This window comes from Dromiciops gliroides, chromosome 4, assembly GCF_019393635.1.
Source record: "Dromiciops gliroides isolate mDroGli1 chromosome 4, mDroGli1.pri, whole genome shotgun sequence".
NCBI classification, from domain to species: Eukaryota; Metazoa; Chordata; class Mammalia; order Microbiotheria; family Microbiotheriidae; genus Dromiciops; species Dromiciops gliroides.
The window spans coordinates 404,608,386-404,621,532 of NC_057864.1; the positions used below are offsets into that span (position 1 = coordinate 404,608,386).

At 37.6% G+C, this 13,147-nt stretch overlaps 1 protein-coding gene across 2 annotated transcripts in view; it reads right to left on the bottom strand.

Annotated features, from left to right (window-relative positions):
- Window positions 1-13,147, bottom strand: part of PRKN (parkin RBR E3 ubiquitin protein ligase) — a 1,788,167-nt gene that overhangs the window by 1,397,303 nt on the left and 377,717 nt on the right. For both annotated transcript variants that reach the window (XM_043964490.1, XM_043964489.1), the window contains exon 2: window positions 11,768-11,931. In XM_043964490.1, coding sequence (XP_043820425.1) covers window positions 11,768-11,931 — 164 coding nt within the window. The remainder of the gene's footprint in view (window positions 1-11,767; window positions 11,932-13,147) is intronic.

The window sequence follows — 13,147 nt, forward strand, 5'->3', positions numbered from 1 at the left end:
TGGTCCCACACTTCTGTGAAGAATCATTAACTCTTGCATCTGTGTAAGTAATTATAATTTTAGAGGCAGCTAAGTGGCATGATGAACAGAGACCTGAGCCTTGAGTCAGGAGGATATATGTCTGCCTCAGTTCCTTCTTGTAAAATGAAAATAATAATAGCATCTGTTGTGAACATCAAATGAGATAATATTTATAAAGTACCTGGCACATGGGAGAGCTAGGTAGTGCAATGGTTAGTGTGCCTGGCCTGGAGTCAGAAAGATCTGAGCTCAAATCTTTTTTGTTTTTTGTTTTGTTTGTGGGGCAATGGGGGTTAAGTGACTTGCCCAGGGCCACACAGCTAGTAAGTGTCAAGAGTCTGAGGTCAGATTTGAACTCAGGTCCTCCTGAATCCAGGGCCAGTGCTTTATCCACTGCACCACCTAGCTGCCCCTCAAATCTTACTTCAGATACTTACTCGCTTTGTAACTCTGGGCAAGTCACTTAACCCTGTGTGTCTCAGTTTCCTCACCTGTAAAATGAGCTAGAGAAGGAGATGGCAAACCACTCCAGTATCTTTGTCAAGAAAACCCCAAATGGGGTCACTGAGAGTTCGACATTATTGAAACATCTGAAGAACAAAAAGTTGGCGCAGAGTACATGCTTAATGAATGGTTGTTTCCCTCCTTCTTTGCATTCTTCTCTTCTTCCTTGCTTCCTTCCCTCCTTCCTTCGCTCCCTTCTTCCTTCTTTCCTTCCTGTCTTCCTTCTTGAACAAGCATTCAGTTTTAATTATTTTTTGTTCTTTCTATTTACATTATTGCAATTATATAACAATAGGCTTTTTTTACATGAAATACTGGAAAGGTTAAAAAATAGATGATACCTTGTACCAGAAAAAAATTGATTAGCCATTAAAAAAATATAATCCATGACATCTAATCATATCCTTTCACTGAATCTTATATTTATATTCACTTATCTTTATCTCTTTCTTTAATTTCACTTTTAATACAATAGATATTTTTGTCCAGTTTTTGAGAGTACAACTCAAGGTTAGGTGGAACAAAGAACTTGAAAATGACAAAGCATATGTAAGAAAAGATGTAAGTTCATGAATTTCATGAGTCTAACTCTTTATTAGTTCAAGGAATATTTAAAAAAATGAATAACTTTTTTCCCTGACACATGTAGGTCTTAAATGTTAGATGACAGGAATTTTTATTTTATTCTGATTTTAAGGCTGGGGGAGGTGATAATGACCAGTTCTTTTTTTTTTTTTTAGTGAGGCAATTGGGGTTAAGTGACTTGCCAAGGGTCACATAGCTAGTAAGTGTTAAGTGTCTGAGGCCGGATTTGAACTCAGGTACTCCTGACTCCAGGGCCGGTGCTCTATCCACTGGGCCACCTAGCTGCCCCATAGTTCTCAAATTTTAAAATTATGTTGCAGCCTTTATGTGAATTACACATGCAAACAAACTCTCGTAATGATTTCTTCTCCACAGAAAATAGTGTTATAATAAGATTTCTATGTGTGTGTATTAGTATGTTATTTAGAAAGAAATATGTGCTTGAATATATAGAAGTTTTCCTCCCAGCCCCCAAGTATAATCTGTTTACTTTGGTTGCTCAAGACTTTTTATGACACGAAATGCAGTGTGGCATAATGGGTGGAAAGTCAAGCTCTGAACCTGGGTTCAAGTTCTACTGCCAATACCGTATGAATTTGGGCAAGTCACTTAACTTCTGAGTACTTTGGGAAATGATTTAAGATAATAAAATTCCACAGAATGTCTCGAGCTGCATTGGTAAAAGTGTTTCCTCATCCAGGGTGTTCCCCTATACCAAGGAAATCACAGACTTTGTCCTTAACCATATTCTTCTAAGAAACACATTTTTACATTTTATATTGTAATAGCAAAGTTCATCACAAATTAAGACAAGTTGGGGTCACCTATAGTAACTGCCAAAGAGAACCACTTATTCACCCATTTTCTCTGAGTTTTGTGCTTGGAATCAACTCAATGAAATATCAGTGAAAATGCCCAGAGGAGCTGAAGGAAGCCTCTTAACCATTTGAGTTATAAAGTTTCAGCCTCAAATAAGCCCAAAGAAGGTAACTTTCCCCCCTATCATTTATCCATGGCAATCCTCAAAGATGTTTCATAAGTCCACAGGGGCACTAAAATGTCAAGTCTTCCTTTCAACAGAGAAATTACATTTCTGAAGGTTTTGAATTATGCAAAGAGGTAAGTAATTCGGGGTACTTTTATGACTGACTCATATAAACACACAGACACAAACAGATTAAATTCTCTGGCTCTTTGAAATGTGAACTCATTCTATGTAGATGATTCTCCTCCATTAATTCTGTGTGGTGCTTACCAGCTCCTCTGCTAATGCATCAGTTCTTCAGAGGAATATAGGAGTGAAATTCATTTACATTCACTTAAATAAATGAGATCAGCAATGAGTTTCATAGCAAGACCACACTTCAAAAGAATCTTGCTTTTTATTCACTGCAGGGTTCAAGGGTGTTATTTACAGAATAGTTTTCTCTTAAACAAACATGGCAGCAAAGGACCAAAAGTGTAAGTATGATGTCACATAACCTAACTTTCCTAATGTCTTAAATCAAAAGGAAAGTTGGATTCCAGAGGAGCCATGGAGGTTATATACAGTTATCATTGTTACAAGGTCATATCTAAATTGCCACTCTTATAAAATATTTCCTAGACTTCTAAAAGCTGAGTGACAAGGAAGTGAGCATTCCCCATTTTTAACAATGAAGGCCAATATGAACCACCCATTCATTTCCAGAGATAAAGATGTTGCATTCTAAAGTCAAACTGAAAACAAACTACATCGAACGTCTATGAAGGGGAGGATCATTTGGCAATGTTTTATCCTGTGTATCATGGAGTAAAACAAAAAAATCTCATCAATAGTCTCTGGAAATATGCTAGAGTATACGCAGTATCCATTTCATAGGGCACAGGATTTAGAGGGTTGTGTTTGATGATTAAAGCCAGATTTTGGTTCTGCATAGCGATGCTATGTATATAATTTTAAACTGTGTTGTGGGCACTCCTCTTGTAGAATGGCACAACCTAATAATCTGGAAGGTAATAATGTGTTAATGATACTATGCACCTATGCAATTTTTGTTATTGTAATTACTGAGATATGTAACCTTAAGAATGGGGAAAGATAAATCACTTTCACAGGGAAAGTGATCTATCATTTGAGATGGGAAAGTGAATCGATAGACCCTCTAGCTCAGGACAAGAAAAAGTTACTCAGTCACTATTGACCCTGAGGTATGAGTATCCATTTGCTTTAATCAATAGTGGAAAGGTAGAGGCAAGTTCATCTGAATGAACAGATTCAAAACAAGAGAGCAAGTTTGACTAGGAGAAGTAGCTATGGAATGAGGAGATCCAGACTTTGGACTGGAGTCTGGGTTAATCTGGCTAGCTCACTTGAGTCATAAGACATACGGTACAGATGGAGGAGGTGACTTGTATCAAGGTCTAGAAAGGCCCAAAGATCCAGACGAAAAATCTGCATCACAGGAAGAACCGGGCCGGAGAGATTGGTAAGAAAACTATAAGCAGATTTCACTGAGGTCAGTTCATGAAGACTTCAAAGATAAAAAAGGACCACAAAGGCCTTAAAACAGGGAAGGAGGTGGGGAGTAAAATAGCTCTGGGGTCCAGATATAAGAATAATTTCTTATAAGGAACCGGAGTATATACAGATAGAGAGACAAAAGATTTTCCTAAGCCTTGGCCAGAATGTTATGAACGAAGCAAACTAAGATGACTAAGAAAGGGACAGTAGGGGCAAAGTCTCTGATTAGGTACAGACTACTATACCTGTAATAAAGGCTAAGGAAAGAGATTCCAGAAGGCTAGCCAACCATTTCCATAGAGAGGAAATGAGAACTGAGATAATGTTAAGGACAAGGCTGAGAACAATAATTTAATAGAAGAATGAAACTAGGGACAATGGCAAGTTCTTGTTAGAAGACTAGTACTAACTAAACCAAGAACAAGAATTTGTTAAGCATCTATTACATGCCAGAAACTAAATGTCTCATAAGGAGCACTTGACCTTTTTATGTCATGGATCTCTTTTGCAATGTGGTCCAGTCTATAGATTTCTTCTCAGAACAATGTCTTTAAATGCATAAAATAAAATATATAGACTTATAAGGGATACCAGTTATGCTTAAATAAAAATGCAACTTATTCAATTTTAAAAATCAATCCTTTTCAGTTAAATAATTTTTCATCCTTGAAAAAGGTCCTTACAAAAACAACTAAGAAGTGCACTGAGCAGGAATTAAAAACAGAGAACTACTCCATGCACTCATATTTCTTTCTGGTCCTGCACCCTTATGAACTATATTTCATTTCACTGTATGTCCTAATTCAATTATAAAACAGAATAGGCAGGTGTGTGTGTGTGTGTGTGTGTGTGTGTGTGTGTGAGAGAGAGAGAGAGAGAGAGAGAGAGAGAGAGAGAGAGAGAGAGAGAGAGAGAGAGAGAGAGAGAGAGAGAGACTATTTCCAATGGAAAAAAGAAAGACTATGGAAAAGAAAATGATAGTAAGGGAGAAAAATCTGGGCATCTACTGCCACTCAGTATTATCTAGAGTGTACTAGGGTATATTATTTTAAATGTAGACTTCTGTCAGAGGAAAATATTAAGTAGTTCCTATGCATTCATAGCAGTGACTTTCCATTATACTTGTGTTTACACTATATAAAACATAAAGTATTTTCATTGTTAAATGGGAAATAAAGAAGACATTAAGGCTTTGTAATACCTATGTCCCATGATCGTGGGAGAGGATCAAAGAATAAAAATTAAATGGATCTGCCAATAGTACATATTAAATAAACCATAAAAATACACACACATACACACACACAATTGTGATTCAATTTGCAACTTCTATGGGATCTTTAATAACAAAACTCCCAAAACAAAAATATTGTAAACAGTTACATGATAAATCCTCAGTACCTATATTACAATACTGTGATCTAATAGTAGTTACAGAAGTAATCCAGACTGTGGTTTCACAATATCCTGCATGTTTGACACCCCAGAAGTTTGGTATAACACAGGATGATGACATTATGAAACAAAGATTAGCTGGTAAGCATGGGACCCAATGAGATGTCTATTGTAATCAAGAGAAATTATTAACTAGTTCTTTAAAAGAAAGGAATTTGAGGAAGTAATATAACATTCTTGGATCCCAGTTTTTCATTTATAAAATGTGAGGGTTAAATCTTATGGTCTCTGAGGTCCCTTCCAGCTTTAAATCAATAATCTTAACTCTAAAGGGCATCATTTGGGGTGTATGGGTGTGCAAGGAGTTCAGTGGAAAATCCTTTTGAAAAGACAAAAATTCCTGGAATTCCTGGAATATGACTTCCTAATTTTTCTAATTTTTAAAATTCATCTCTCTTTTTAAACTTTTTGTTTTTGTTTTTGTTAGGCAATTGGGCCTAAGTGACTTGCCCAGGGTCACACAGCTAGTAAGTGTTAAGTGTCTGAGGCTGGATTTGAACTCAGGTCCTCCTGACTCCAGGGCTGGTGCTCTATCCACTGCACCACCTAGCTGCGCCAATTCATCTCTTTTTAAACATAGGAAAAGATCCATTTTGGCGATTCCATTATTATATCCAATTTTATATGACAAGGATATTTCCATGCCATGGCATTCACTCCCATACTCTTACTGTAGCTAAATAAAACTTGTTCAGTTGAAATCATCTATAATATACGTTCGTGCATCATTGTCTATTTTGGGGGGGTATTTTCATATTTTTGCAATGCGTAATGGAATATGCCTTTAAAAACATTTTTTTTTTTTGGTGGGGCAATTGGGGTTAAGTGACTTGCCTAGGGTCACACAGCTAGTAAGTGTTAAGTGTCTGAGGCCAGATTTGAACTCAGGTCCTCCTGACTCCAGGGCTGTTACTCTATCTACTGTGCCACCTAGCTGCCCAAATATGCCTTTTTTTTCCTTCAAAATATCATATAAATGATTTGATAGTTTGGGTAGGGAATGAGTTATCATTTGCATCAATCCCAAGAGCCATGAGCATCTGAGTGTGCTACAGAAAGCTCGTGAGAGCTAATTGTTAAGTTCCCAATGTGAGCATTGAAAATCATGAAATGCTACAAGGGCTTGATTTGTTGTTTTGTGAATTATCTAGACTTAAGAAAGTCATGGATAAAATAATAATGACACAGATGAAATTTAAAAATCTGTAGACTACACATCATTCCCCCTCACCCGGACCTCAGCCATTTGTTAAACATTTAGCAGGATGTCCTTCTTAAGAACTCTCTCATCTGCAAAAGCCTGAATAACAAATCAAAAAGCACTATTTACAAAAAACTGATGAAATAACCCAACCACTAACATTTTAAAAATAAAACCTGTCAAATATTTACATCATTTGATATTTTATCCAGGTAAAGCTACCATGGAAAAGACACTGAATTTAGAGCAATACTTCCTTTTACTGCCCAGATTAAACAGATTACTCCACCCAGTCGGGTGTGTCTATTAGTCCCTCCTTGAGGCAGCTCTGATGAGTTTATGGTCTTTGAGCCCTTTCTGATGAGTATAAAATTCATTTACTACCCTGCTCTTCTCCTATCTCTTCCCCCACTCCATAAGCCTTTTCCTGTTACTTTCATGTAGGATTTCACTTCTGCCCTTCCCCCTCCCCCCAGTGAATTCCCTTCACCTCTCAATTTAACCCTAAAGATGTCATCACCTAGATAAGTGACACAGTGGACAAAGCATGACCCCTGGACCCAGGGGTATCCCAGCCAAAACTCGGCCTCAGACACAAGACAGTCGCCCTCTGGATGACCCCCCAGTATGTCCCCCAGCTCCAATTTTTTATGGTTCTCTAGGGTCTTGTATTTGAAAGTCAAATTTGCCATTTAGTTCAGGTCTTTTCATCACAAATATCTGAAAGTCTTCTTTTTCATTAAAGTCCCATTTTTTTCTGATGAAAGATAATGCTGAGTTTTGCTGGGTAGGTGATTCTTGGTTATAATCCCATTTACTTTGCCCTTTGGAATATCATATTCCATGCCCTCTGGTCCTTTAATGTAGAAGCTGTTAGATCTTGTGCTATCCTGACTGGGGCTCCACAGTACTTGAATTCTTTCTTTTTGGCAACTTGTAATATTTTCTCCTTGACCTGAGAGCTCTGGAATTTGGCTATAATATTCCTAGGAGTTTTCCTTTTGGGATCTCTTTCTGGAGGTGATCAGTGGATTCTTTCAATTTCTATTTTAGCTTCTTCTTCTAAAATTTCAGGGCAATTTTCCCTGAGAATATCTTGGAAGATGGTGTCTAAGCTCTTTCCTTGATCATGGTTTTCAGGTAGATCAATAATTTTCAAATTATCTCTCCTGGACCTATTTTCCAAGTCAGCAGTTTTTCCCAGAAGATATTTCACATTGCCCTCTATTTTTTTATTCATTTGGATTTGCTTTATTGTGTCTTGGTTTCTCATAAAGTCACTGGTTTCCATTTGTTCAATCCTAATTCTTAGGCAATTATTTTCATCAGAGAACTTTTATACCTCCTTTTCCATTTGGCCAATTTGACTTTTCAAGCTGTTGACTTTTTTCTCATGTCTTTCCTGCATCTCCCTCATTTCTCTTTCCATTTTTTCCTCTACCTCTCTAACTTTATCTTCAAAGTCCTATTTAAGCTCCTCTATGGCTTGAGACCAATTCACATTTTTCTTGGAAGCTTTAGATATAGGGGCCCTGATGTTGACATCTTCCTCTGAGGGTGCCCCTTGGTCTTCCTTGTTACTGAAGAAACTTTCTATGGTCCTCACCTTTCTCTGTCGACTCCTCTTGCCCTTCTTTTTTACTTGACTTTTAGCTCCTTAAAGTGGGGCACTGTTTCCAGGCTGTATCCCAAGCTTAAGAAGTCCCAGGTGGTATAATTTAAGGAGAATCAGGTTCTTCACTTGCCCGGCCTGTTCCTTGGTCCTTAGATGACCCCAGACCAACTTGCTAATCAACTAGCTTTGTGTGTTGTGGTTGTCAGCTCCAAGGAGCCTGTGCCCCTCCCCAACCTGGGCCACTGCTACTTGAGCCTACCTCCTGGTTCTCAGCCGGGGTGTAAAATCCAAGTTCTGCCTTAGCACCAGCATAGACCCCTGTAGTCTCCCCCCTGCCCAGGGCTCAGCTCACTCACCAGACTGTGAGCTTAGTTCCAGACAACACTGGTGCTTCAGCTGATTCAGAGGCTCTGGGGGTCTTCTTCTCTGGTGAGGCCTTCCTGGGACTAGATCTGTGTCAGGGTGACTGTGGGGTTGGACTTGACTCCTGTATCAGCACAGTAGCTCCCTTCTTCTGGCCTTCCAAGCCGTTCTTGCTTAGAAGATGATTTTAGCACATTCTTCTGTGAGGTTTGCTGCTCCGGGCATTTTCCTATGGCGTTATTTGGATGATTTTTGGAGTGATCGTGTCATGAGTTCGTGAGCTCACTGCTTTTCCTCTGCTATCTTGGCTCTGCCCCAGAAGTCCAGAGAGCAATAGTTCCTGATTCTTCCATTAGCACCTTCATACTTTTGATTATATACAAATACTAAGTACTCAAACCATCTACTTTAGCAAAGGTAAGTTAGTTAACGACAAGGTACCCCTTCTGATTAAACAACAGACTCTTTTTGCAATGAAGTTTGAAAAAAATACAGCAATTCTGATTGTCTTCAAATATGGTAGAACTAAGACTCTGTATATAACATCACTTTTTCTTAAAATAAGGAAAATCTATAGTTTAAAAATATAAGAACCAAAAATGTATGTCTCTAAAGCCGAAAATGATTTACTTTTTTTAGAAGAGAAAAAACAGCATATTTTACTCCTATTAGATTTAATATTTAAATGCTCAGTGAACAATTTTTAATTGTTTTGTAATTGTATTTGATTACTTCTAAAATGCTACTGACAAAACCTGGAATTAAAAAAAAAAATTTGGATCTTGTATACTATGTCCCAAAATACTTAATGCAGTTTTAAACTAAGCTGTAGCCTATATATAGATGAGAGAGTTTATGTTTCCTAGATTGTTTGTTTCCCAACACTTCAAAGTAATAGAGCGATTCTATGAAAATGTGTTTGCTGCCTTTTTTAGCCTTTCTTTGAGCATTTGTAGGTTTTCTTTTCTGCAATCATCTGATAATATTCTACTAGCTCTCTTTAAACAACTCCTTCATTAAGAGTCATTGACTTTCTTTCCCTAAATTCACTGGCCTACAAAGGGGATGCTCAAACACATAGAAAATCTGTCCAAAATCTTACCTAAAGGTAAAGGGAAGGCAACTTCAATAAAAACAGAAAGAATCTGACATGTGTTAGATTGAAAGTGAATTTGGAGTTGTGATTTTACTGGAATCATACTATAAAAAATTAAGGGTTCTATAACACCAAATATGGTACTATCTAACCCTTTTGGGTATACACTCTACACTTGCTTTGAATATTGAAGCATACTACTGAAAGAAGTAAATGGGATGATTTTTAAAAAATAGTCCATAATACTATTACATATATTAGGCAACCAAGTGGTATACTGGATAAAACAGTAGACCTGGAGTTAGGAAGAACTAAGCTAAGATCTGTGTGGCCCTGTTAAGTCATTTACCCTCTCTAGTTGCCTCAGTTTCCTCATTTGTAAAATGGGCTTAACAACAGCATCCTCTCAGTGTTGTGAGGATCAAATTAGCTAATACTTGTAAAGTGCCCTGGAACACAGTAGGTGCTATATAAAATGTTATCTGTGAAGATAATGTGATAAAAATGTCTAAAATAATGGCTCTAAGAAATTAAAAATATTTTAGAATGCTCAAACGTTGGTTCAAATATCTAGTCATCTCCTTAAATCTCTTCAGAAACTATTTAGATTCTGTTGTTTAAATTTTGTTTCTGCGACATATTACCCTCACATCTATCTCAGTCTGCTTTCTTTAAGATTTGCAAGGCAATCAGAATACCATATATTAATATCCTAGATCTCTTCAGACCCACTTCTGACCCCAGCGAAGTTCCTTTTACTAGTCTCCCTCAAAATACATGTTTGTGTCCTGATACAACTTTCTAGAAACTTTTTTTAAGGGAGTAAAATAGGTCCATGTTTTATCCAGGGAAAGATTCCTAAATTAATACTCTATGTTTGCACATTCTAAATCAAATTACCAGTATCTATGTAGATTTAAGTATATGAAGACAAAACTAGCTGATGGCTATTTTTACATCATTAGCCCAAATAGGGTTTTATATATTCACCCTGCAACAAGATGACAATTACTAACACTTGAAAAATCTGGCTACAGAAAACGATTGGCTTTAGGTGGTTGTTTTATGATCAACTGGTTGGAAAGGAAAGGTCCTAATATTTAAGGGCTTGGCACGTATAGCAAAAAGCTTTTTTAGTTGACTGAGTAAAAAGACACGCAACACTTTTTTTTTTTTTAAGCACATGCACTTTCCCTGATAAAAACAAATTGCCTAAAAGCTAAGCACAGCAGTTTGTGCACAATGAATATGTACATCAACAGTAGCAGCAGGAGAGGCACCAGAGAATGACAAGAATGATTTGCATTTCTATAGTTCCTTTTGTGTACCCTAACTCCCTAAAGCATCTTACAAAGCAATAAATATCATAAGTAAGAAGAGGCAGTGATAGGATATCAATACAAGGAGTGACTGTGAAGCCAGACACAGCAGCCCTTCTGTGCTCAGTAGTATTCTCCTCCCCATCACCCCCCAACAGCTGTAAACATGAGTGTCAATTAATCTGTGCTGGTTAAGAAAGAAAAAGAAGAAAAAAGGGGGAGGGATGGGCTCAACCACCTGCAGAATGCATTTCGGTTCTAAAGCTTTTTACACCGTTGACTATTTACCAATCTCTAAACCTCCCTCAAAGTGATCTTTGTGGTTCAGGTAACCAGCTGTTCCTATGACCCAAGCCTCAGAAGTAACAAGACTGACTCTAAAATGAACTACAAAGATGTGAAAGAAAAGGGTTTTTTGTTTTTGTTTTTTTTCTTTATGCCACGGGTAGAAGTTGGGTATCACACTTGAAGAAGGCCTAGCTTTCTCTCTTTTCATGGTTTCTCATAACAAATCCCAAGATAACAGAAGTAAAAATGACAAACAAATCTGGCTGTGCCCAAATCTCTCTTGTCCCACCCGAATTCAGACTCTGAGCGTGAGGATCCCGAGTCTCATTGGCTGTGGTGAAAAAGTTGTTCAGTACGTCCTCCACTCATAAAATAGGCAGGAGCCTGTCACTATCCTCCAGGGGTCACAATTGGGTTACAAATTCCATGTGATGGTGACTGAGCAGCCTGATTTGGAACAATTTATTCACATCCTTCTTCATTAAGATTCAAATGGAATAAGTAAGGTAGAAATTGAACAGACACAGAAATTGTGCATAGCTTGCTCCTGTAGTCAGTAAACATTTATTCACTAAGCACAGCTCATGTATTCTCTCTCTCTCACTCATATTCGTTCTTCCTATCCTTCCTGCTTGCTGTTTTAATGCATAATTAAGAAGGTCAGAATTAATGAAGCAGTGTGGAGTAAAGTTCAAGGAATCCCCAGGCACTATTTATTCTATTAGATCTCAGGCATGAATGTCAGATTGGCAGCATGAGAGGCAGGAGCACTGGGGCTGGCAGCATCCCAGCAACGAATCCACAAGGGAAGACTTACCTGCAGTGTCAAGTCATTCCTAAGCTCCTTCCCTGCAAAAATCACACGCAACTGGTCAGCTGGAACTCCCTGTCGCTTAGCAACCACCTCCTTGAGCTGGAAGATGCTGGTGTCTGCATTGACCTCCACTGGGAAACCATGGCTGGAGTTGAACCTAACAAACACTGGCCAAGAAATTGGAAGGGAGGGGGAGAAAAAGTGAGCATTTTCTTTAAAATAGTTTTTAGTGAGAATCATTTCTAAAACCTCTATTCCCCAACCCAATGGTATTGTGTGTCTTTCACTTTCAAACTGAACCTTAATGATACAGGGAATCATAAAAAGGAACCACAACATGGGATTTCTTCTTCCTGTTATTAATCAGTGACCTCAGAACCAAAATTGTATACTCTCTTTTACATTCAATATCATAAATGACTGAGGCAACTTAAACACTAGGGATGATTCATCACTAGGCTACTAAATGTATCTTGAACTTGACATGGATGTACAAACACAATACACATAACACCTGCTCAGTATGGCAAAGAGGAAGAGCTAAAGACCATTGTGTCTTTAGCATTATGATTTTCATAATTTATTTGAATTCCTATAATTCATGTATGATTCATAATAAATATCAATGTTTTTTATTCATCAAACTGTAATAAAAAATGCAGCCCCTCATGTGGCCTTTCTTAGAGTAATATTGAATGGAGCAACTTCCTGAGTCTTATAGTCTTGTTGGAGGAGAGATGAAAGACAGTTGCTAAAGGAAGACAAGAATTCAGGAAGGTAGCCAGAGCTCTGCAAACTCTTTTTCTTTCCTCAAAATCAAACCAAAACAAACCAAAACAATGACAAAAAACTCCTTTGATCCAATCCAAATTTACCTTTTTAGGCTTATCTCCCATAAATTCTCCTTCACTTTTTTTATTGTCTATCAAACTTAGTTAATCACTACTTTTCAAGCAAAATTCTTATTTTCTTGCTGCCATGAATCCCCCTCTTCATTAATTTTTAACAGATTCTTGGCTTGTCCTTCATAATATATCTTAATTATAGTCACACTCATGCCAGATTAGTGTGGAATTGGTACAGCATTCTTTTAAAAAAATATTCTGGGGTGGGGGCAGAGCCAATATGGCAGAGTAAGGAAGCAGCTGAGCTCTCTCAAAATATTCTTCCAAGAAATTTTAATATAATGCCTCAAATTGAATTCTGAAGCAGCAGAGCCAAGAAGGTGAGGGTGAACATTTTTTCCAGCCCAAGACAACTTAGAAGGTTGAAAAGAGATTTGTAACCCAGAGCCCACATGGATAAAACACCAGCAGTGAAATTAGGTGGTGGTAGTGACACAAACTGTAGAAGTTTTGGGAGCTTTCAAACCAGAGAGGGTAA